The 21,610-nt window shown below is 38.5% G+C and overlaps 1 protein-coding gene across 1 annotated transcript in view; it reads left to right on the forward strand.

Annotated features, from left to right (window-relative positions):
- Positions 1-21,610, forward strand: part of MAP3K9 (mitogen-activated protein kinase kinase kinase 9) — a 61,001-nt gene that overhangs the window by 19,264 nt on the left and 20,127 nt on the right. Inside the window, exons 3-6 of the mRNA XM_059849651.1 lie at positions 7,928-8,108; positions 15,308-15,456; positions 18,879-19,054; positions 20,963-21,203. Coding sequence (XP_059705634.1) covers positions 7,928-8,108; positions 15,308-15,456; positions 18,879-19,054; positions 20,963-21,203 — 747 coding nt within the window. The remainder of the gene's footprint in view (positions 1-7,927; positions 8,109-15,307; positions 15,457-18,878; positions 19,055-20,962; positions 21,204-21,610) is intronic.

The following is a 21,610-nucleotide window of genomic DNA, read 5'->3' on the forward strand; positions in this document are numbered from 1 at the left end:
CTGGAAACTAAAACAACCATTCCAAGAGAAACAAGGAAAAAATCTGATATTGTTACCACCTTCCAGGCGGAGTATCTGTTTGTGAAAGGAGGTTATAATACATTTTCTTGTTTTGCTGGTGTAATGTGAGCAGAACAGAGAATTAAAACAGCAGCTGTTAATTTCATTGCCAAACTTTTTTTCTTAATTTACCTTGTGAAAAAATTCCCTTGGTGAAAGCAATCTACCTCTTTAAACTATCTTTTATTTGTGCATACAGGAGATAGTATAGTGTTGGATTAAAAATAGTAGGTATATGACTGAGGTTTTGTAGTGACTAACTTGAACCTTCAGTAAAGATTTATTATATTTGTTTTAGTGATTGGATTGAAAAATTTGCTGCAGATGGTTTTTCTGTTTGTGTAGGATAGAGGAGCATGTTTGGAAGGAGAGTAGATGGGTTTAAGAAGAAGAAAATTAAAGGAAAGGGGTAAAAATGTATATATTCTGGCAGAAGAAAAGAGATTCAGACTTAGAGCTTCTAGCATAATTGGAAAAAGCGTGGTAATACAAATAAGCTGTGTTAAGCAGAAAGAAGAGTATATCAACAATGCAGTTATTTGCACTGCAACACTATAGCAAAGTTCAAAATATTCCCAAAACAAAATTTGTTCAGCAGTTTTAAAGTTCCTAATGCAATGGCTAAGAAGTAGAAGGGATATGTATTAGATGTGGTTTACCCAGTCTCTTCAGGTGTTTTAAAACATAGTTACAAATAGATCAAAGGATATATAGCTTTATGCCCCTCAAAGGTTATGCATCTTTATCCCCCATCTTTATTTTGTTTTGGTGTATCTGTATATCTGCTCTCAAGTCTTTCTAGTAGATACATGAGTAGTGAAAACACTGCTGTATAATATCTGGAAGTGACATCTTCCTTGCATTAAGGCTTTGGGTGTTTCTTGGTGATGTTCACCATTGACTTTTCAACTGATTCAGTGATTATTAAGGTGAATGGTGCAAGATGCAATTAGAGATGACCCTCAGCTGCCTTTGTGGACAAAAGGACAGTTTTACTTAAGACTTATTTTACAGTAGTACCAGTTTGGCTTACATTAACTGTCATACCAATAGAACAATATATTTCTGACTACTTATAGTAGACCGCTGAGGTAGTCTTGGACTGATAAGTAAATTGGTTTTCACCAGATGTCTGTCTAACATCTTGTGTGTAGGGGAACTTATGTAATAGAAATAGCTTGTTTATACCAGACCAGAGAGATTTATTTGGCTTGAGTAAGCACTTAGGACAGATGTGCTTCTTGTCATTACAGGCTCCTGTTGAGGGTAATTCAGACATGTATATTAGATATATGCTTGGAATCCCCTCTGTCGAGGCTTTGTCTTTTCTCTGACTGTTTGGAGCCTGGGAAAACTGCCTTCTGAGATGCTGTGAGTTGGTTTCATGTAAGCCAGTTTTCACTGTAATGATCCACAGCTACAGAGGAGGGAGAACAGGAAGGAGAAGACATTCACCTTTTGAACATGTGAGGCTGTGGCAGGTGTGGATCTGTTCCAAGCATGCAAGACAGAATTTCATCTCTATAGAAATGTTTATTATTTGCCTCCAGGGCAACCCTTCTGTAGTTTTATCTGCTAATTTATGGCAGAGTTGTAACTTGGCTAGCATTTAAACGGTTAATTTTTGTAATTTCAGTTTGTATTCATTCAGAATTCTTTTGATCCTTTGGTCCTCTGTTTTGCCGCTTAGAACTAACCAATGGTTAGTTCTGTGCACGATGTCCTTAATAACAAAATTTTGAAGCTGCAGGTGTCAGTATTTTCACTGCAGTGATTTCTCCTTCTAAAAGGCATCTATCTCCATAGTGACTTGTGATGATGAGACAGAACTGAAGATCCTGCAGTAGGAGCTACATGAAGGCTCAAGGATATGATGGCATTTTAGAAATCTTAACCAAGTTGGTTTTTGTATTGCTTTAAATACTAAGGCAGGTGTTTTTTGTCTTTGTAGTAAAGCATAATAATTTGGAATTTGGTGGAACAGGAGGAAGAGGTGACTCAGTGTCAGATAGTATTGTGTCAGTTGTACTTCGGTGGATCAGTTCCTGTGATGTTTTGTTTTCAGTACAAATCTTTGTTTAAGCAACAGAAGCATCAAAGTTGGTCCTGGCTCTAGAAAAGTAGCGCTCATTCTTCTTGAAGCCACTGAGATACAGCTGTGGCTCATAAAACTGAGAACCAAAACCTTTGAGATCTGTTATCAGTAGGATCTGGGTCCTTCCACAGGATTAATGACTTTCAGTAAGACTAACACTGGAATGTGTGGAAAATCTGCTGCCTATTAATGTACGTACAGAATGGTGCTAATACTGGGGAAGGTAAATTGGCTTCACCTGACCTCAAGAAGTTGGTTTCCATCAGTTTCAGCTCTGCTAGAAAAGCTGCTAGCCCAAATCACAGACTAGCATAACAGGATTCTGAGTACATCATACTTCCACTTCCATACTAAGTAAGAAACCCTCTTTAAATGGTACCAGAATTGACAGAGTTAACACCCCATCATTCTTTGTAGGGATTGAAACTGGTATGCCATGCAGTGTTGCCTTTCCCCTTTGTTACTGCAACTTGTTTTGGCCAAAGCAGAAGCCAAAACACCACATAGATGGAAACCTCTATCAAAAAGTACTGAAAAATATAATGATGACAAATTAGAAAATGTTTCACAAGAGTCTGATAGGAAAATAACTTGATGCTTCTTGTAGGGCACCAAAGATGTTCTTGAAGAATATGGAGGAAGCTCAGTAAACAATTTCAAAGAAAAAGGACTATCTCATCATAACCTAGATAAGAGGAGGCTCAATATTTAATTCTAACTTTCTGTATCAGCTCTCTAACATGCCTTGATTGACTGTTGTCTTTGAGCATTTCCAGTCTGCCTGGCTCTCAAGGGGTCAGATCAGGGGTCAGTAATGACTCTTGAAAGTCCATGTGGTAATAAAGTTCTTGGTACGTTCTTAGTGGTTGAAATTACACAGCTAAATCATATGTGTCTGTATCTGGATGACTGCCTGATCTAAGGAAAAAGGTTTTGTGAAGAGATACTAAGGCAAATTTGATCATATTCATTCTACACTGGGACACATGGAGATATTGAAGAGCTGTCTTGCTGAACAGAATTTCTGTGAGCTGTAATTAATTTCTCATTGTCAAATGCTTATTTTCCTGAGGACAAGTTTCAAGTCTTTCAGACCTGTATGGAAACATACGTGAGCACTAATGGATTATTACTCCTGTAAGGACACGCATGCATGGTGCACTTCACCAAAGGTTGCTAACCATTTTAATGTTACTTTAGGCCACTATGTTTTCCTTTGTACTTGCACAGTAAGCAAAGAACATGGTGATTTCCTATATTAAGTTGTTTTGCTGCAGCATTTGGATGATGCAAGCTGTCTGAATGTGCTTGTAATATCTGATTTGCTTCCCCAGCCCCCCCTTGTACGCTGGGGCTGCTAGTTGGCTCCTACCATGTTACTTAAGATCAGCTTTTAGCCTTTGCCACAGAGGAAAAAGGAGCAGTAGTACATAGCAGACCTTAATGAACAATGTGGCTGGCTCTATGCCTGCACACAGGAAGAGATTTATTGCATGGCCTTGCTGAAACAGGGAAAGGCTGATCTGTCCCAAACAAGCTGATACACGTTCTTCATGTTCCTGCTGGCTTGTATCTTGTTCTTCCCTGGTTGCTTGCAGACGAGGTCCAGCGTCTTTGCTGCCAGTCTCTCTCTTGAAGGCTGGGAACGTGAAAGATTTTCTATTAAAATTTCTACCTATTTTAAACCTCGGTATCACGTGCAGATCTTTAAAATCAGTAGACAAGATTGAGATTTAGTTTCTTGGTATATTAGCTGTGTTTTGATCTAAGTCCTCTATATCTGCACCTGAACTTGTTTTGGTAGTGTAGTAGGTTGATGCTGGCTGGATTCCAGGCATCCACTGAAGCCCCTCTGTCACTCCCCTCTGCAACTGCACAGGGGAGAGAAAATCTAACAAAGGGTTCATGAGTTGTGATAAGGACCCGGAGAGATCACTCATCAAATACCATTACGGGCAAAAACAGACTCAAATTAGAAATATCAATTGAATTTCTCAGTAAAAAAACTCAGAGCAGGATAATGAGAAGTAAAAGAACACCTTAAAAAAGTAACAACAAAACCTTCCCTCCTTCCCAGCTGTATTTCCTCTCCCCATCAGCTTAGGGAGACAGGGAGTGGGGGTTATGCCCAGTTCATCACACATTGTTCCCGCTGGTGCTCAGGGGGAGGAGCCCTTCTACTGCTCTGATGTGGGGTCCCTCCCATAGGAGATACTCCTCTAGCCTGAGTCTATCCCACAGACAGCAGCTCCACAAACTGCTGCAACATGGGTCACTCTTCCTGCACTCTTCCCTCATGGGTTGCAGTCCTTCAGGCACAGCCTGCTCCAACATGGGTCCCCCATGCAGTCACAAGTCTTGCCAGCCAACCTTTCCCCAGACCTGGAGGTCTCTGCCAGGAGCCTGTTTCAGTATGAGCCCCCACAGGATCACAGCCTCCTCAGGCATCCACCTGCTCTGGTGTGTGTCTCCTCCGTGTGGTGCAGGTGGATCTCTGCATCCATGTGGTCCTCGATGGACTGCAGAGAAATCTCAGCTCTGATGTCTGGAGCACCTCCTCCCCTTCCTTCTACATTGACATTGGTGTCTCCAGATTTGTTCTTCTCACATATTCTCTCTCCACTCTTCTCTTGATGCAATTACATCTGCACAATAACTATTTTTTTATTCTTCTTCGGAAATATGTTGTCACAAAGGTGTTACCGTCACTTCTGGTTGGCTCACCCTTGGCCAGTGGCACATCCATCTTGGAGCCACCAGGGACTGGCTGTGCTGGACATGGGGAAAGCTTCTAGCATCTTCTACCCATCCCACTACCAAAACCTGGCCATGCAAACTCATTGCAGTTATGCCAGATGTTAATCATCTGTCCACTGTTACCTCAGTCCTGAGCGATCAAATCTGTTAAAATAGGGAAAGTTCACTAATTCTGTAACTGTAGAGAGCATGTTGCTTGTTCATGTTTCATGTATCTTGTTTGTTTTGTCATGGACTAATACAAGTGCAGAAGTAGTACTTGAAGAAGAAGACTTGCACTGAGAGTATTAAACAAGGAGTAATAACTGATTGTAGGTAAAACTCAGAAGCAAATGAGACCATGTTGATTAGCATAAGCAAAATGCATATGCAGTGTCCTAGCAACCTCCTGTGTCTTCTCTGTAAATTTTTTTTTTAACAAATTAATATTTCACCTATTTACAAGTTCTTCATTGAAATTCAGGCAAAAACAAGAGGGGAGAATCAAGGCTTTTGGTTTGAAAGTCTGACAGATGGGTGAGGGAGACTCCTGGCAAGTCAGCCTGTTGATACTGAATAATACAGTGAAGAATTGAAACAGATGCTGGAAAGACATACCATTCTCAAAATTAATTTTTAAAAATTTGGATTTCAAGATTACTATTCCAAGCAGTTATTACAAGGAAATAGAAAAGGAGCCAAGGATGTAAGTAAGGAATCAGACTTGCAATAAATCCTCTTTTGTTGTCCTTCTCTGTGGTCTTTTGTCATGGTAATTTTTCTTACTACCCTGCATCTGACAAAAGAACAAGTTCTGGATACAAAAGAACTATGGAAGTACTAATTATTTTGTTAGAACTTAATACAAATCAAGGTAATTAGATTTAAATAACCTCTTACCAGGAAGGTATGTACAAAGTATGTATCAGTTCATGATATATGGTGCTCTGTCTTGCTATTGATCTCATTCAGACAGAATATGATCTGTGAGCAATAAATTTGTTTGTTCCTCATTGTGATTACGGAGGGAAGCAAAAAAATCCCCAAGCCCCCTAAACCCATACTTTCTTGTCTCAGAGTTTTACTTTAACTTTACAACATCACTGTACATCTCTAAATTACTGCATTTAAATTTAAAATTACATTTTGTTATTCTGCCAGTTCTTTAGGCAGAATGGGTACAAGCTAGAAAAAGAAACACCATGTACATTCTAGGAAGCTTTTCACTTTGCAATCAATGAGTGACTTGCTTGCAATTTCTTTTAGCACTTCTTCATCTGCTAGAAAGAAGTAAAAAAGTTAGATTTAATTTGAAGAAGAAGCCCAAAGGAAGACACCTTCTCTACCTTGGTTTCTTATGCTGGTTCTGTTGTGCACTGAAGTATTGCTCTAAAAATACATATGGTTTTGCCACCATGAAGAGAACAGTAACTCTAGGCCTCAGTCTCTTTTCTCTGTGATTAGGAAAAAGTAGCGTTCGGTCATGTCAGAAATTTTGCAAAAGAAGCAAGAACCAGGAGCTTAACTATAGGTCTAATTTCTTCACACCTTGAGTTGTCCCACAAAAATCTTTGAAGTAGTATTTTGTGAATTCTATTATTGAAGTAAAAGCAGTATTTTAACATTTTAAATGTGTGTTACTTATAATGTAGAAGGGTTCAAATAACACTTTTGGGTTTTATTTGGCGAGAACCCCCATTTTAATTATTGGAAGGAATGATTCTGCCCCCCGTCCCCCCAAAAAAACAAAGCTCTATTAGCTTGAGGCTGACACTTGGACTGCTGAAAATGGTCCTGAAGATTATTTTGTGTAATTGTTGCAGCACGTTTGCCTGTTATAGGTTTTGTTATGATCCACGATTGTTTGATTATGGAGGTTATTGAGTTTCTTTTGTTTGGTTGGGTTTTTTTGTTTTTGTTTTTGTTGGGTTTTTTTTGCAATTGATGCATCCATAGAAAAAGAAAAAAACATCCTCATGTTTTCTAAGAAGCTCTGTCTGTAGTGTCTGTAATGACATTAAAAACAAAGTAGCTGTATAGTGATGGTGGGTAACTGGCTTGGTGATTTTTGATGTGAAGTCTTTGGAATAATACCAGTACAAATATTTCTTTCTTTGGTGCTTTACAAAGTGGCTTAAAAACATTTCAGGGGCTTATGGTTCCATTAGTTATGGAAGTGCCCTCATATTCTGTTGCTTTATGTTGCATTGCTGGTGTGACTAGTGTGGTCACTTTGCACTAAGATAAAGAAAGAGGATAGTGAGATGCTGCTAAAGTAGAGTGGGTGCTTGTGGGCTCTGGTTTAAACACGGTGGTGAACAGTACAACTTTCCATCTGCAGAGGAATATGTCTTATATCACAGCATTTTTGAGTTCTGTTTCAAGGTGTTTTTAAAGTTCTTGGCTATGGACTCCTTTGCCACAGAAAGGGCAGAAAAAAGTTGTTTAATAATGATGGGGGAGGGAATCTGTGGGGGTCTGAAATTGGGCATGTTATTACTGATCAAAAATAAATTTTTTCAATAGTGACTTAAAAAAAATATTGTGCATAGAGCTTCTACTCCTAACACATTTACATGAAGGGTATATCCAGCCTATGTGTGTATCTGGATTTACAAAAAAACAGTCCTCTAAGCAGTTCAAGAAAATGATGCTATTACTGGCTTGCTGAGAGCGGATTAATTAGGAAATGTCTTCCCTTATCTGGATTTCTAGAAGTTACAGTGGTTCACTTCCTCTTAGCGGAGCATTATACAGAATGACACTAGGCACTATGTTAAATAATTATGTTCTTAAGTATTTCTTCTCTGGGACTTGGTACTTTGGTTAAATTTGAAGTTATTTGCTAGAGACCTGTTCAGTTGTCAGATGAAGGAATCAGCCTGAAATAACCTGTAATAGGGTATGGTATGTTTGAATAATGAAAAGCCAGGGAAAATCTTGAAATTTGGGGGATCTCCAAGAAAGTCTTTTTTTGCATAAATACTAGCTTTACTCTGCATACGTTTTATTCCCAACCCCCCCTCTTTTCTCCAGTCCTGATACTCGAAAAGGTGGAAAATGGAGATCTGAGCAACAAGATGTTGAAGATCACGGATTTCGGCTTGGCCAGGGAGTGGCATAAAACTACCAAAATGAGCGCAGCTGGGACATATGCCTGGATGGCTCCTGAGGTCATCCGCTCTTCCATGTTCTCCAAAGGCAGCGATGTTTGGAGGTATTGATTTGGCATTAAGTGATTGGATACTAAAGAGTAACCAGACCTGCCAGGAAGTCTCTTTTATGTGTAAGAATGAGTAATGGTGAACCAAATGTTAAAACTCAGGTCTTAAGAAAACTTTATCCACCAGGTTTCCATCTGTTAGACTTATCTCAGACTTATTGTTACTGTTGAAAATAAGTGGTGGACCAGCTACTGCATACCTCTAAATTTTTGTTGTTCTTTAAGCTTTCATTCAGATTATTTTGAGATTCATAATCCAAATTCCCTCTGCTTTATCTAAACCAAACATTTTGGGCTTATTTGGCTATTGACTGACATAATCAAAGGCCATAATACAATCTGAGAAGTACTTTATTTTTATAGTGTTTTACATACAAGATAATTTTGAAATATTTTGTTTTGGTAGTAATCTGTCACTAATGTATGTGTACACAAACACACTGTACTTAATTGAATTCCCCATTCTGTTTCAATCCCAATACTATGTTTTTGTTTTCATAATAATTTTATTAATTATTTTCACCCTTCTAGTTTTTCACATAGGATAATATATCTCTTATCTGGGTTCATCTGAGTATGTAATCCATAAATAGTAACCTGCATGTATATATTGTCTTGTTCATTCATGCACTGGAATTTTTGTGAATGAGCTAAATATGGTGGGGAGGAGTGTAAGGGTTGGCCCATATACTTCCAGAAATTGAGTTTGAATCCACTGTTAAGTGGATTGGTAAATACAGAATTCAGTAAATAGCTCCAAGACTGTGACTTTTCTGGATGCTGGATGACTTAGAATTAGTACTGAACATCTGAAACAGATAAAATAGAGAGAATTTTGTTTTTCTTGTGGAGAAAAATGTGTTGAAATGTCAGTATCTTTGTCTTCATAGCAGTAAGATTCTGTTGCTGGCCAGTAATGCTCCTCCCCAAGTGAGTGCATGCTGTAAAACCCATCAGGATAAAGAAATAGCCCAGCTGGTAGACGTGTCTGGCTGTTACGGCAGCTATTTGGTGTGGGGATTTTCATTTCCCTTGTCCAGTTTTGCTGAATAGATAATGTATTGCCTTGTGATAAGTCTGTGAACTCGTATTTTGCACTCTAATAGTATGGATAAAATTCTGACTGTGTTATTAAATGTGGTAGCCTCTGTAGCTAATCTGAGACAAATTCAGCAAGAACCAGGCTCTTATTTGGAGTGAAGTCTGGCAGAAATGAAAATGTTAAGGCTGTGCACCTTTTCTGTGCATGTGATGATGGTACTGATTTGTACACAGCTTGTCAACCTCAAACCTAAACTTGCTGTTCTCTGAAACAGTGCCAGGAAGGGCCTTTAAGGGTAACCTAAGGGAAAGAGGGAACAGTTTTCCTGTAATTGTAACTTTGGTAATACAGGCATGCTATGAACAGATCAGTAGATTTTCTATACCAGTATGAATTAATTTTAAAAAAGTTAAGAATTATTCAGTTGGTTGGTGATTTTCATGACGTGCCTCTATGCCCATGCAAAAGTTTAATCATTGATTTAAGGACTCTGAATCACTTCAGGACTTAAGGACTGTAAATAACTTAAATGATTTGTTTATTTTTCAGAATACTTTACTTTTAAGATTCCTTCATCACTTTCTCTTGTTATAGCTACCAGTCTTCCTTGAAAGGAGGTTGAGTTCCTCACAGTACTCTCCCTTAAACAGAGAGTCATCACCATTAAGGGAACTTATATACTGTCTCTGAATAAGCTTTTTCTTTCTGGTGGCTGAAACCTCTATTCATAGTTAAACAAGCTGCAAAGAACACAAATGCTTGCCAGTGCAATCACTACTAGTCTGCCAGTGATTGTAAACCCTAGATTTTACAAAAGCGGTCATGGACTTGTGTAATAATTCCTGTCCCCACCCAAGGATGCAACCTGAAATTCTTAACAGGATGAACTTTTTTATCCTATTAGACTTGCTCCTCCTCTTGTCCAGTTCAACCACTTGGTTAATCACTGGAGTCATAGGGGGTTTTTTGCCTGACAGCCTTCCAGTTAGTCTATGCAGCACCAACAGAATTGTCTCTAATGTTCGTGAACCCTTTTATTTCAACACCTTTTCTTTAAAGCTTATTAGAGTAATACTGCTGGCTGAACTGTTGCCCAGCCTTTGAAGAAGAATCTTGTTCTCCTTGTGTTCTTGCTGTACAAACAGCTGAAGAAGATGCATGCTGGACTGAAATTTCCTGAGTCAGTCTTATCATAACTGACTGCTTCATCTTTCCAAAACATGTTTCAAGCTCCATTTAAGAAGCTCCATCTGTTTACTCTGGAGTAGGGTTGGCAAAGAACTTAAAAAAAGAGTGAGGAATGACCCCACATGGTATTTATCACCAGGGTCTGGGCCACTGTGAAGCTTGTTCATAGTACCAGTACTTAGTAAATCTTGCTGGTGAAAACTTGTTTCTGTGAATTTTGCTGTGCTGTACCCACAGGCTCTAGATATACAGTAGAAGCTTTGTGCTTATATTATACAGAGGACAGGGAAAGTACAGTTTTATTTAAGTCCCTTCCTGTGAATCTGTTATGTGTTTGTATTTGCTTTGGATATACAGGGGTAAAGTTGAAGCTTGGATATTGCAGCTCATCCAGTACTGTACACTAATGTTAGTAGGCATAAAAATAACATTTTTCTATCATTTGGCTGTTTAAATATATTTCTTGTTTGCTGTACCCTTCGTTTTTTTACTTGTACTACTTAAAAGACAGTCATATTGTCAGTACTATCGGTGTGTGGAATATAAAGGGACCATACAACCATCATCTGGATTCTCTGTGTTCCTTAATTTAGATGTTTTTAAGCTATATCTACTCTGAGACCAGTGAAATAATTGAGAATTTAATTTCCATTTAGGAATGGAATATCAGCTCTAGCTAAAACCATCAGATTAGCAGATCAGGAAGTTTCAGGCATTCAGTGCTGGGTGTAGAAACTTCAGTCATTAGAATATTTTGTTTTAAGCAAGCATTGGTCTAGCACTTCCATCCACAACTGACTACTTGTAGGCTTCTGTAGTTTTCTGTACATAATGAAGCACTGTCAGGACTTCAATACCTGGCAGAAAAATGCTGACTAGCAGTATTAGGAGAAACTCACCTGGGAGAAGCACACGATACTGATTGTTGTGAAATGGGCAGGAAAGGTCATCTCTGGAGCTGTCAGTTCATTAACATGCAAAATGTCAGCTGTTAATAGCTATAAAAGTGTAAATTTGGGGTTTTTTTTCCTTAATAAAAGTCATGTTCTAGTTGCTGTTGGAGTTGGGATCTCTTTGTTGGGATGATAATTCCTTCCTCATGGAAAGTGTTGAACCTGGGGAGATGGATATGAGAAGCCTATGGTACATATGCCATGGAACAGTACATTAAACAGTACATTAACAGAGATTAAAGAGTGTTTAATCTCAACAGTGAGAAACAATTAGTTGTTTTTTAAAAGTTCACAGACTAACAAGGGAGGTGGCAAAATCACATGTGAAATCCTGCAGACCTCCAGCCTCCCTTGCCCTGAAAATCCAGTGAGTAGGATTGAACCTGATGTTAAATGGCTTAAGGGATTACTGGATCACTGCAAGATGGTTAATTATTCACACAAGTGTCAGTTGACTTGGGTGCATGGCTTGTGTCACATGGTTCATTTCATAATTAAAGTCCAAAAATTACTACTAGGTGCTGGAAAAATAAATGAGCTTGATCACTTTTTCTTTCTCCCCATTGAGAATGTGTAGAGGCCCTTGTTTCTTTCTTTCCATGCCTTTTTTTGTGTAAGTCTTCTGATCTGGCTTTTTCCTTTGTACTTCCCAATCTTCTGCTTGAGATCTAATAGGAAAATACTCTGTTCAGCACCTGTCTTGGTGTTTATTCACTTGGGATTATTGTTCAAGTGCCACAAAGCAGTATTCCCCAGTTCTGTGCAAGCAGTATTCTCAGCAGTGAGGTGTAAGTATAGTGGCATTGAGTTTTGTCAGAAGCAAAGTGACCTTTCCTGCAATATACACTTCTAGTGTCACATTAGAAGAAACACCAATCTGTCTATTCCTTTTTCCTTTAAAAATTACCCTGCAGAAGAAGTGCTTTGAGCACATCAGTAGTGCTTTATCCAATAGCAGTGTTAAAGTAATAATACAGCTCTTTGGTAGATTTTATTACCTTTTACTATCAATGGTGATATCCAAACTGAAAAGTAACATGAATGATCAATCGGATTTAGACAGTCCAAATATACATTCAGTTCAGTTTTCATTTTCTTTTAGTGTTTTATAAATCCTAGAAGGCCAAGAAGAAACTGGCCTTAGAGTCTAGTTTATTTTTTTCAAATAATGCTCTTGAGACAGCAAGAAATGATAAAATATAGTATCAAGAGTGTGAATTGCATGAGAAAAAAAGCAAAAGATTGTGTAGGTCAAAAAATAATAAAGTAAAGTGTTAGCAGCAAAGGTTGGATCATTAGTTACTAAAATCCTTTATCTAAATAGGGAAAGTACTGTTAAAGGTGTCCAACTAAGGTAGCAGCAGTTACAGTGAATGTTAAAGATGTGATGGGGTGGAAGGGAGATCTCAAGGGTACAGTTTGTAATATACTCCCAAATGGATAGGGAAACTGTTGCTTTGAAACAATAAAAGCTTAATGTTTTAGCTTTATATTATATTTTAGCTCTTCCATGGAGCACCTATTTAAGGAGCTTGTTGGAAGAGAAGCAGTTTCTCATTTGGTCTTCACTTGGGCTTAGGAGGCCTTCAAGGTGGTATAGTATGACATGGTCCAAATTATGTATATTTAGATTTTGTATCTTTGCAAGCACAATTAAGAAAAATTAGTCCGTTACAGTAGTGTTTAATCTCAAGATTATTGACAACAGTGGGGATTTTTTGTAAAAACAACAAAAGCAGAACACACAACATGGATAGGTTTTCAGGACATTGTTAAAACGCTGAGTGAATGTATGGGAAATCCTTCAAAAGAATGAATAAGGCAGTGTAGAAAAGACTACTGAAAGACATCTTTTTAAAATCTCAGTCTGTATCCAAATGAGCAAAACTGTGCATTGACTAGAGCTTTTTCAAGTTGAACATAAAACAAAGATAAAAGGGTTTAGAAGAGAGTCTTCTTACAGCATAAAAACCAAATCCCTTGCTTTCAAATGCAGCACAGGTCAAAACCCTGCAGGAGAACATAACAGCCCAGAGGTGGGCAAAATGTAGGAGTGGAGTGCAAGGAAGATATAAGGCTATACCAGAAAAAAACTTCAGTGACTTGTGTCTGCCAGAATAGAGCAGAGGCATTTTAAGCTGAAAATTTCTCTTTAAGGGAGTCAAGCCTGGAAGACATATCTTACTGAAGTAAAATTCACAGAGGTGTTAAAACTGACTGATTAAATGAGCAGTAATTCCTGAGATTTACAGTAACACCCAAAATTTCTACAAGAACATGAGAGTCAGCTGAGTTAGTAGCTGTGCTGTGCAATCTCTTGCTTAAAGCTGGTGTAGTACCAGAGAAATGTAATGGCAGCAGACACAGTGACAGGTCTAAAAAGAGCTTCCTGAGGATTAGCAAGTATGATCTTGAGTTCTTCTCAATGGTAGAAACAGCACTAAAGAGCAAGGAGCTGGTGGACATGTGAACATATCTGGGAAAGAGTTAGCTTTTGTAGAAGAAAATGTAATACCTTGTGAAAGTGAAAATGCTTGAAGGAGATACTGAATATGTGGATAAGTGGTGAGGTTGCTTATAATGTGTTTGGATTTATAAAGACTTTAGGCAAAATCCTTCATCATAAACTTTTAAAGTAAATTGATGTGGGAAAATAGGGCAAGTATTCTTCCCTTCATTTAATCAATACTTAATTACTAAAAGAATAAGTCAGTTTTATAGGTGGGGAATTCTGTGTTCAACACAATCATAAGTGATTTGAAAAAACAATAGTTGGTTAGGTAGCATGGTTGATGATACCACGTTATTCAGGATAAGAAAAATTAATGTTCTGTAGAGAGATGAGGAAAAGTTTTACCATAATGAGTGATAAAATAGATGATAATGGTAATAAATTCAAAGTAGTACCCATGGGGTATTTAATATGTACAATTTATGGGCTCTAAATTTTACTATTGTGATTCAGTAAAAATACATTAGAGCTACTATAGATAATTTAGCTTATTTTGTAAAGAGTGAGAAAGGCAACTGGCAAATGAAAATTTAGTAGGAAAGAAAGAAAACAAGCAATACCGTTTGTGCCTCTCCCCATATCTTTAAAACTTTGTGATTTTGCTCATTCCAACAGAAGATGTCAAAGTCAGTGAAAGATATGAAAAGGCTTCTGTTCAGGATAGTAACTAGACTAGGATTTAGCTAGATTAGGATTTGGGGGTCTGGAAAGATGATGATTTAGGCAGGATGTATGGGAGCCTGTGAAATCATGGACAGCATGGAAAGAGCTAATAGGGAACACAGGTTTCTTCTACTGAAAGAACTACAGGGAAGCCAATGAAATTACCAAGTGACAAGCTCAGAACACATACATGGAAGTATTTTTTGGCAATGCATCATTAAATCTGTGGAGTTCACTACCACAGAATATAATGGATGGTAAATGGGTTCAGAAGAGAGTAAGAGATCAGTGGAAGAAAAAACTGTCAGGTCACAAAGGAAGAAGAAGCAGTTTCTGTTTCGGGTTTCCTAGAAGCAGAAAAAATCTTCTGAGGTTGTGTTTTTCATCATTTACTTTGGGGGAGAACAGTCCTGGAACTATTTCTGTAACTTCATAGGTAGTATTTTGTAGAATATCTTAAGATGACAACTTAATTCTGAAGAAGTATTTTTCACTTATTTTTAGAAATCACAAGCTACCAAACAACCTTTTTCATATTTTTGGGTGTTTTGAGAGGTTCTGTTTTGAAACTAAATTAGAAGATTTGAGGTTTTCAGATTGTTCCCAGTTTCAGAGAGAAAATTATTTTTGCCTAAAAGGTGAAAATGTCATCTTATTTCAGACTTACTAAAAAAAGCAGGTAGAATAGGGCAGATCACCAGCTTGGCATTCATAAGCTTGTCCTGCTAACTGCAATTTCTTTAGTATACTAAACTCCCAGATTCAGGCACCTTGTTGCTTAACAAAGGCTGTTAAAGTCAAATACCTGTTCTCTCTTTTGTTTCCTTCCCGACAGTTATGGTGTGCTGCTTTGGGAGCTGCTGACAGGAGAGGTACCATTCCGAGGAATTGATGGTCTTGCAGTAGCATATGGTGTTGCTATGAATAAGCTTGCCCTTCCAATCCCTTCCACGTGTCCTGAGCCTTTTGCCAAACTCATGGAAGGTAAGCCAGCTGTGGTGTTGTGTGGTTCCTGCTGTTTCTAGAGTGCTGTTGAGCATGGCCTCTTTGTGTTGGTTTTGTCACCTAATTTCACAGATTTCTCCAGGGGCTTTGTCCAGTGGTGCAGGTTATTGTGGGAGCCAGGCCTGGCTGTAAGTGTGCTGTGACAGTCAGTCTACTACCAAAATAATGTAAGATTTTTTTATCAACTGACTTTGTAGGAAAAGGGGTGGCTATTGCTGTTCTCCCTTAGCTTGTTTTCTAGTAGTGAGGACACACCAACACCAAAACTTCACATAATTAGGTCTTGTTTGAAGTCTAATTGGTTTTAAAATTCATAGCTCAAACATCTTGCTAATAGTGTCAGATTGGTTTGAAATGAAACTTCATCCTACTGACATTTCAAGGAGAGGTTTTAAATGTGGTTTTGACATTCCAAAACAACCCATATTTTCAGTCAGAATGGTGTGATTTTCTGCTTTGTCTGTGGAGATAGTTCATGCCCAAGGTGGGCTACAGAGAGGTGAAAGAAATACAGGAGTTAGTCATCAGAGCTTCTGTAGTTATTAAAAAGGGTTGTGCCAGGTAATTTTTGGGTGTATTTATGTGACTGGTCTGTTGGCCTTTGAAACTACTTTCATGCCTCGTGAGCTTCAGTTGTTCCTCCCTCCCTCTCTCCTGCCCTCTCTCTCTTCCTTACCTTCAGTATTTTTGTCAGTGTCCCTACTCCCAAAGATTTGTAGGTGTTTATATATAATAAACATTTTTATACCTATCTGGCAGAAAGGAAAACCAAGATAAAGAGAAATCAATCTTGGTTTATAGTCTTGGTGAGCAAAGAATGAGTCTCAACATACAACTCTGTGGCCTCTGGTGGTGCTTCTAGCCTCAGGAAAGGAATATGAATCATGAAGAAAATGTTTGTGATGGATTTTTTTTCCTGCTTTTGGGATCCTTTTGCATTTTTCTGGTGTTTTCTTTAGGTTACAGGCTACAGTTAATTTAATTTAAAGTGAAAATTTTAATGTATTTTCTGCTAAAACAGAAATATCCTACTGGACAGTAAACAGTAGAGTTGCAGGTAGAGTAGCTTTAAGGTGGTGTAAAGTGAGAAACCGTGTCTGAAAGAGTTGGTGAAACTATCAGTTCAGTGTTTTTCCAAGTAGTTTATTTTGACATGCTTACCTGGATTTCTTAACTATAAGTGAGGATTTAAAAATCATGCCCTCTATTGGGAAAGTTAGGTAGAGGCATTTGGCCAGTGCCTGAACCCAGCAGCACAGAGCGCCCACGAGGCTTTGGAACACTTGGCTTCTCCGTGTCCAGGGCGAGGACGAGAACAAAAGAACCCAATTACTTTCTGCCCCTTCCCCAAAGCTGTGTTTCAAACAGGCTGTTTCCCCTCTTGGGTGAACTCTTCTCCTTTAATGCTGCTTTCACTTTTGAATTACTGCCATGGTGGTCTTCACTGAGACAACAAAGCTGAACTTGCGCTCTTCACAGAAAAGTTATATGTTACAACTCTCCTCATTAGTGCAAATAGTGGCTGATCTAGGCCTGGGAAAATAAAAGCCACGGGCCACCTGCTAGTTATCCTGTTCACTCATTCATGCATTTGGCTGGCTGTAGCATTCTGTTTTACTTTGGGTCATGTTTGCTTTGCCATGCTTAAAACCTGAGGTAAAGAGACAGGGATTATGGCACTGACAGTCCCGCTGTAACACCCATTGCTACTAATTGGCCAGCAGCAGGGGATCATCAGAGCACTCTTTAACATCCTCAGTTCTCTATTTTGATAAAAGAAGCAAATTAAAAGCCATAAATAGAAATGTGTTCCAGCATGGAACCTGTTGATACCCACAGTTTTGAAAACAGAACTCCCAAATGCAAAATCTCAGTAAGGCTAAAATAAAAGGAAAGAACTGCAGAACCAAGCCTTGGCTGTTGCACAGGTTTTGTGAAGTGATTTTTAATTTTTAATTACAGTTGCTCCTTGGTATACTTCAGTCCACAAAACTGATGAATGAACTTCTTTTAGGACCTAATATTTTTAGCAATGTTCACCTAATATTTTTAACAGTGTTCCCTTTTTTCTGACTTCAAGGTCTAGAAAACTTTTAGAACATTTTAGTAACTCATGTCTTGTGCTGCAGTGATGCTTTTCTTAAGTCCAGTGACCATGTGGAGCAATGCTGTATGATGAGAGAGACCCATGTGTTAGTTACTTCCATGCATGCAGAAAAGCTGTATTCCTTACAAATATGTGTGAATGTGAAGTCTTTGTGTTTGGTTGCTCTGGAATTTTGGCATGCAGGCATCTAGCAGTACTAAAGAGAATAAGGACACTTGCTGAACAAGAACCTTGTGTAAGTGCTGGTACAGGACAACATAGAATGAGATTTAGAAAATTATTTTTTTTCTGCTGGAGTAGAAATAAGGGAGAAGGAAGAGAGAAGGGTAAATGAGTGCAAATTTCCTATTCAAAAGTGTTGTTAAATCAAATGTTTTGATGTAATGGTTGGGGGATTGTTTGTAATGGATTGGGGGTTACTTCATACTATTTTCTGTTTCTGTTTTCTGTGTTCATTTCCCACCATTGTAAAACATTGCCTTTTGTACTGTTGCTCATTGAGCTGCTTTATGTGCTAAGATGGCTACCTTCAGTTCTGTGTTTTTAGAGCTCTGTAATTAGCTGAATAATTGCATTGGATTATAAATGAAAAAGACTTGTCTACATCTGTGGTTTCTCCTAAAAGCAAAAGAAAAATGACTGATTAATTTTCTCTCAAATAATAAAAAAGGACCTGTAAAAATAGGAGAACTCCAAATGCACCAGTTGATGTCATTATTTACTTGAATCTCCTATTTTCACACAAGTTATGCCCAGTTTGCTTTGCAGGAGAGGTTTTCCATTCTGAGAAAAGATTCATAATGACTCAGCTGAGTATTAGATTTTGGCATCAGGAAAAGCCCTGATAGATATCCTCCTGCAGTATGGCTGTTAACTCTGCAGTGTAACTATTATTAAAGAAGTATTTGCAAGAGCCTTGCATAGTATTTCTACTCCGTGAACACATATATGCATCTTAAAGCAAAATATGAAAGGAAATTATTTGTTATTTTTAAAAAATGCTTAAAAGTGTACCCTTCTGTAAAATTAATGAATCTGTATTTTACTTGACATATTATTGCAATAGAACTTAGAGACCTAGGTGGTTAAGTAGTTCAAGGTTTTAAGTGTTGTTGGATATTGTACAAGCATGAAAGCATGAATTCCATACTTGACAATAGTCAGTGCAAGTGGGCAGTGCACAGGTAGTGTGTATGCCACTCTTAGCCACTGGGGATCAGTAAAGTACTACCTGTCCTCGCAGACCTCCATCCTTAGAGATGCTTGACAGTTGTTTGTCTTTATTCTGTTCTAGATTGCTGGAACCCTGACCCACACTCACGACCTTCCTTTGCCACTATCCTGGACCATCTTACTGCCATAGAAGAGTCTGGTTTTTTTGAAATGCCCAAAGATTCCTTCCACTCCCTGCAGGAAGACTGGAAACAAGAGATCCAAGAGATGTTTGATCAGCTTAGAGCCAAAGAAAAGGTAAGTAGAGAGTAATGCTCCCTGCTTGTGCTCTCTGGATTGTAATTTTCCCATTTCATAGCTCAAATGAGGATCACTGTTTTGTGCATCCCAGAGCTAATTTTGTCTGTGCTTTGTTGGAGTTTATATTAAGTCCCCGAATCAATGGCAGGTTATGTTGCACACAAGGGTAGAATCATGAGAAAAATAAATATTCACATCCTCAGTTGCTGCTTTTTCTAATATTGTAGTGAGCTTCCATTATACTCTGTGCAAATTACTGTGATGAGCTGATTGTTTATTGCATTTGAAAACTGTTTCACTATTAGCATCTTAATTGAGAAACCCAGTGAAAACTATTAGCAGGAGATGTTGGAGGGTAGTTTCAGCATATATATATATAGCAGCTTTGTTTCTGCTGGATTTGTGTTTGCAAGGTTTTGAGCACAACGAAAATGCATGGACTAATAAACATGAGTGCTACCAGGGGAAGGGTCCAGTAACTGCTGTAACTGAAGGCCATCTGGGCAAATAGCAGGAAACAGAAATGTCAGCAGGAATAACAAGAATGGTGACCATCAGCCTTGAAGAGGAGATATGAAAAAGCTGAAGTTTTCTTCAAGCATGCTTGCAGAAAGCACAGCTTGCTGCATCTGATTTAAGGTCCCTACAAAGACTGTCTTTAGTTGTTGATAAGAAAAACTGCAGCAGAACCAAAATCACTAGTGTAATAATATGTTTGCAAGTTCACAGTGTCTTGCTTGAAAGTAAACTCATAATAAGCAGCCGTCTTGGTTTGGGCTCAGAGGTTGGGTTTGGGAGTCATAGAGAGAAGGAAAAGAAGACTTTGGGTCAGAGGAAAGAAGTCAACTTCTAGAAGAATACATAAAACCTTTCTATTCACCTATTTTAGTAGCTTTTGGGAAAAATAAATTAGCTGATAGGCATTTCCTTGTTACTGTTGTCCCATGGCATATTTGTGTTGGAACAGTTTTTGAAAACCAGAAACTTCAACAGACAAACAGCTAAACAGTACTAACTACACTGCCCTCAGGCTGGGTACTGTATTCCTTTTGAGCAACAGGGAAATAATTTTATATTAAATGATTTTATTGAGATCTTCCTGGTGATGAGCCAGATAACAATGTCATTATTAAAAACACCTAAACTAAAATCTGTCGGATTATCTATCTGATGTTTAACTTGAATTCTTCAGTTTTTGCTTTCTGCACTGGAATTGCCCATCTGGAGAGAGTTATTCGAAGTGCTGAATTCTTTTGTCCTTGTGTGAGAGGAGAGGAATGCAGTGGGATTTTGGGATTTCAAGGACAGTTTTAGTTAATTCGTTTTGTCAGCAAGGGATAGATCGAAAGGTTTGCCTTATGTGCCGTTGCCAGGACCATGTCAAGATGGCTTTTGAATATCCCCAAGGAGGGAGACTCCACAACCTCTCTGGGTAACCCATGCTAGTGCTCAGTAATGCAGTAAAAAAGTATTCAGAGAGTGACCCCTATGTTTCAGTGTGTGCCCTTTGCCTCTTGTTCTGTCACTGGGCACTGAAGAGAGCCTGACTTTTATCTTCTTTCCACCCTTCCCTCAGGTTTTTTTATACATTGGTAAGACCCCTTCACCCCACCCAAGCATTGAACTCTCTCCAGTATGTCCATATCTGTCTTGTATTGGAAAGCCTAGAATTTGACATAGGATTTCAGGTGTGGCCTCACAAATGGTTACGTCTGAATTTTAATACTGGTATGAGGGGCCTTGAATGGCAAGCATTGAAGTCCTTGAGAATGCTTTTGGCTCTCAGCTGAGCCTTTAACCAGTGGATGCAAGCCATTGAAGCTGTGCCTTCAGAACCAGTAGTGTTAGTCTTAACCCACAGGTCACAAGGTAGCCTTTTGTTTCTACTTTCATGTCTCCCTGCAGGAGCTGCGCACATGGGAAGAAGAGCTGACTCGTGCTGCTGTTGAACAGAAGAACCATGAGGAGCTGCTACGAAGGCGGGAACAAGAGCTGGCAGAACGTGAGATTGACATCCTGGAAAGGGAGCTCAACATCATCATCCACCAGCTGTGTCAGGAGAAGCCTCGGGTCAAGAAACGCATGGGGAAGTTCAAGAGGAGCCGGCTCAAGTTAAAGGATGGCAATCATATCAGCTTGCCTTCAGGTTGGTTATGTGTTAGGCTGTGCCAGGTGAAATGGGAGCAACCTGTAGGTTTGATAGTTCCTTACTACTGACCCTTATGCGCTAGAAAGGATTTGATGTACTTCAGGAAAAACATGCCTCAATGAACAAAATAAACATGGATCAAAAAAACTAAATTTAATGCTCTTGTGGCTAGCATTGCCCAAAGTTCCAATATGAAGGCCAGAAGTAAATTTGAAATGTAACATGTTTGTTAGCTGTTGGCTGTAAATGGCTTATTGTAAAAATGTGGTGTTGCAGTTTAACATGTTAATAGTCAAAAGAATCAGTTTTTTAAAGAATGTACGTAGAAGATGATGAAGGTTCGTGCTTGGGGAATATTTTACATAATGCTGCAGGAGAAACTATAATCTACTGGATTTTTTTGG

This window comes from Haemorhous mexicanus, chromosome 6 (genome assembly GCF_027477595.1).
Source record: "Haemorhous mexicanus isolate bHaeMex1 chromosome 6, bHaeMex1.pri, whole genome shotgun sequence".
NCBI classification, from domain to species: Eukaryota; Metazoa; Chordata; class Aves; order Passeriformes; family Fringillidae; genus Haemorhous; species Haemorhous mexicanus.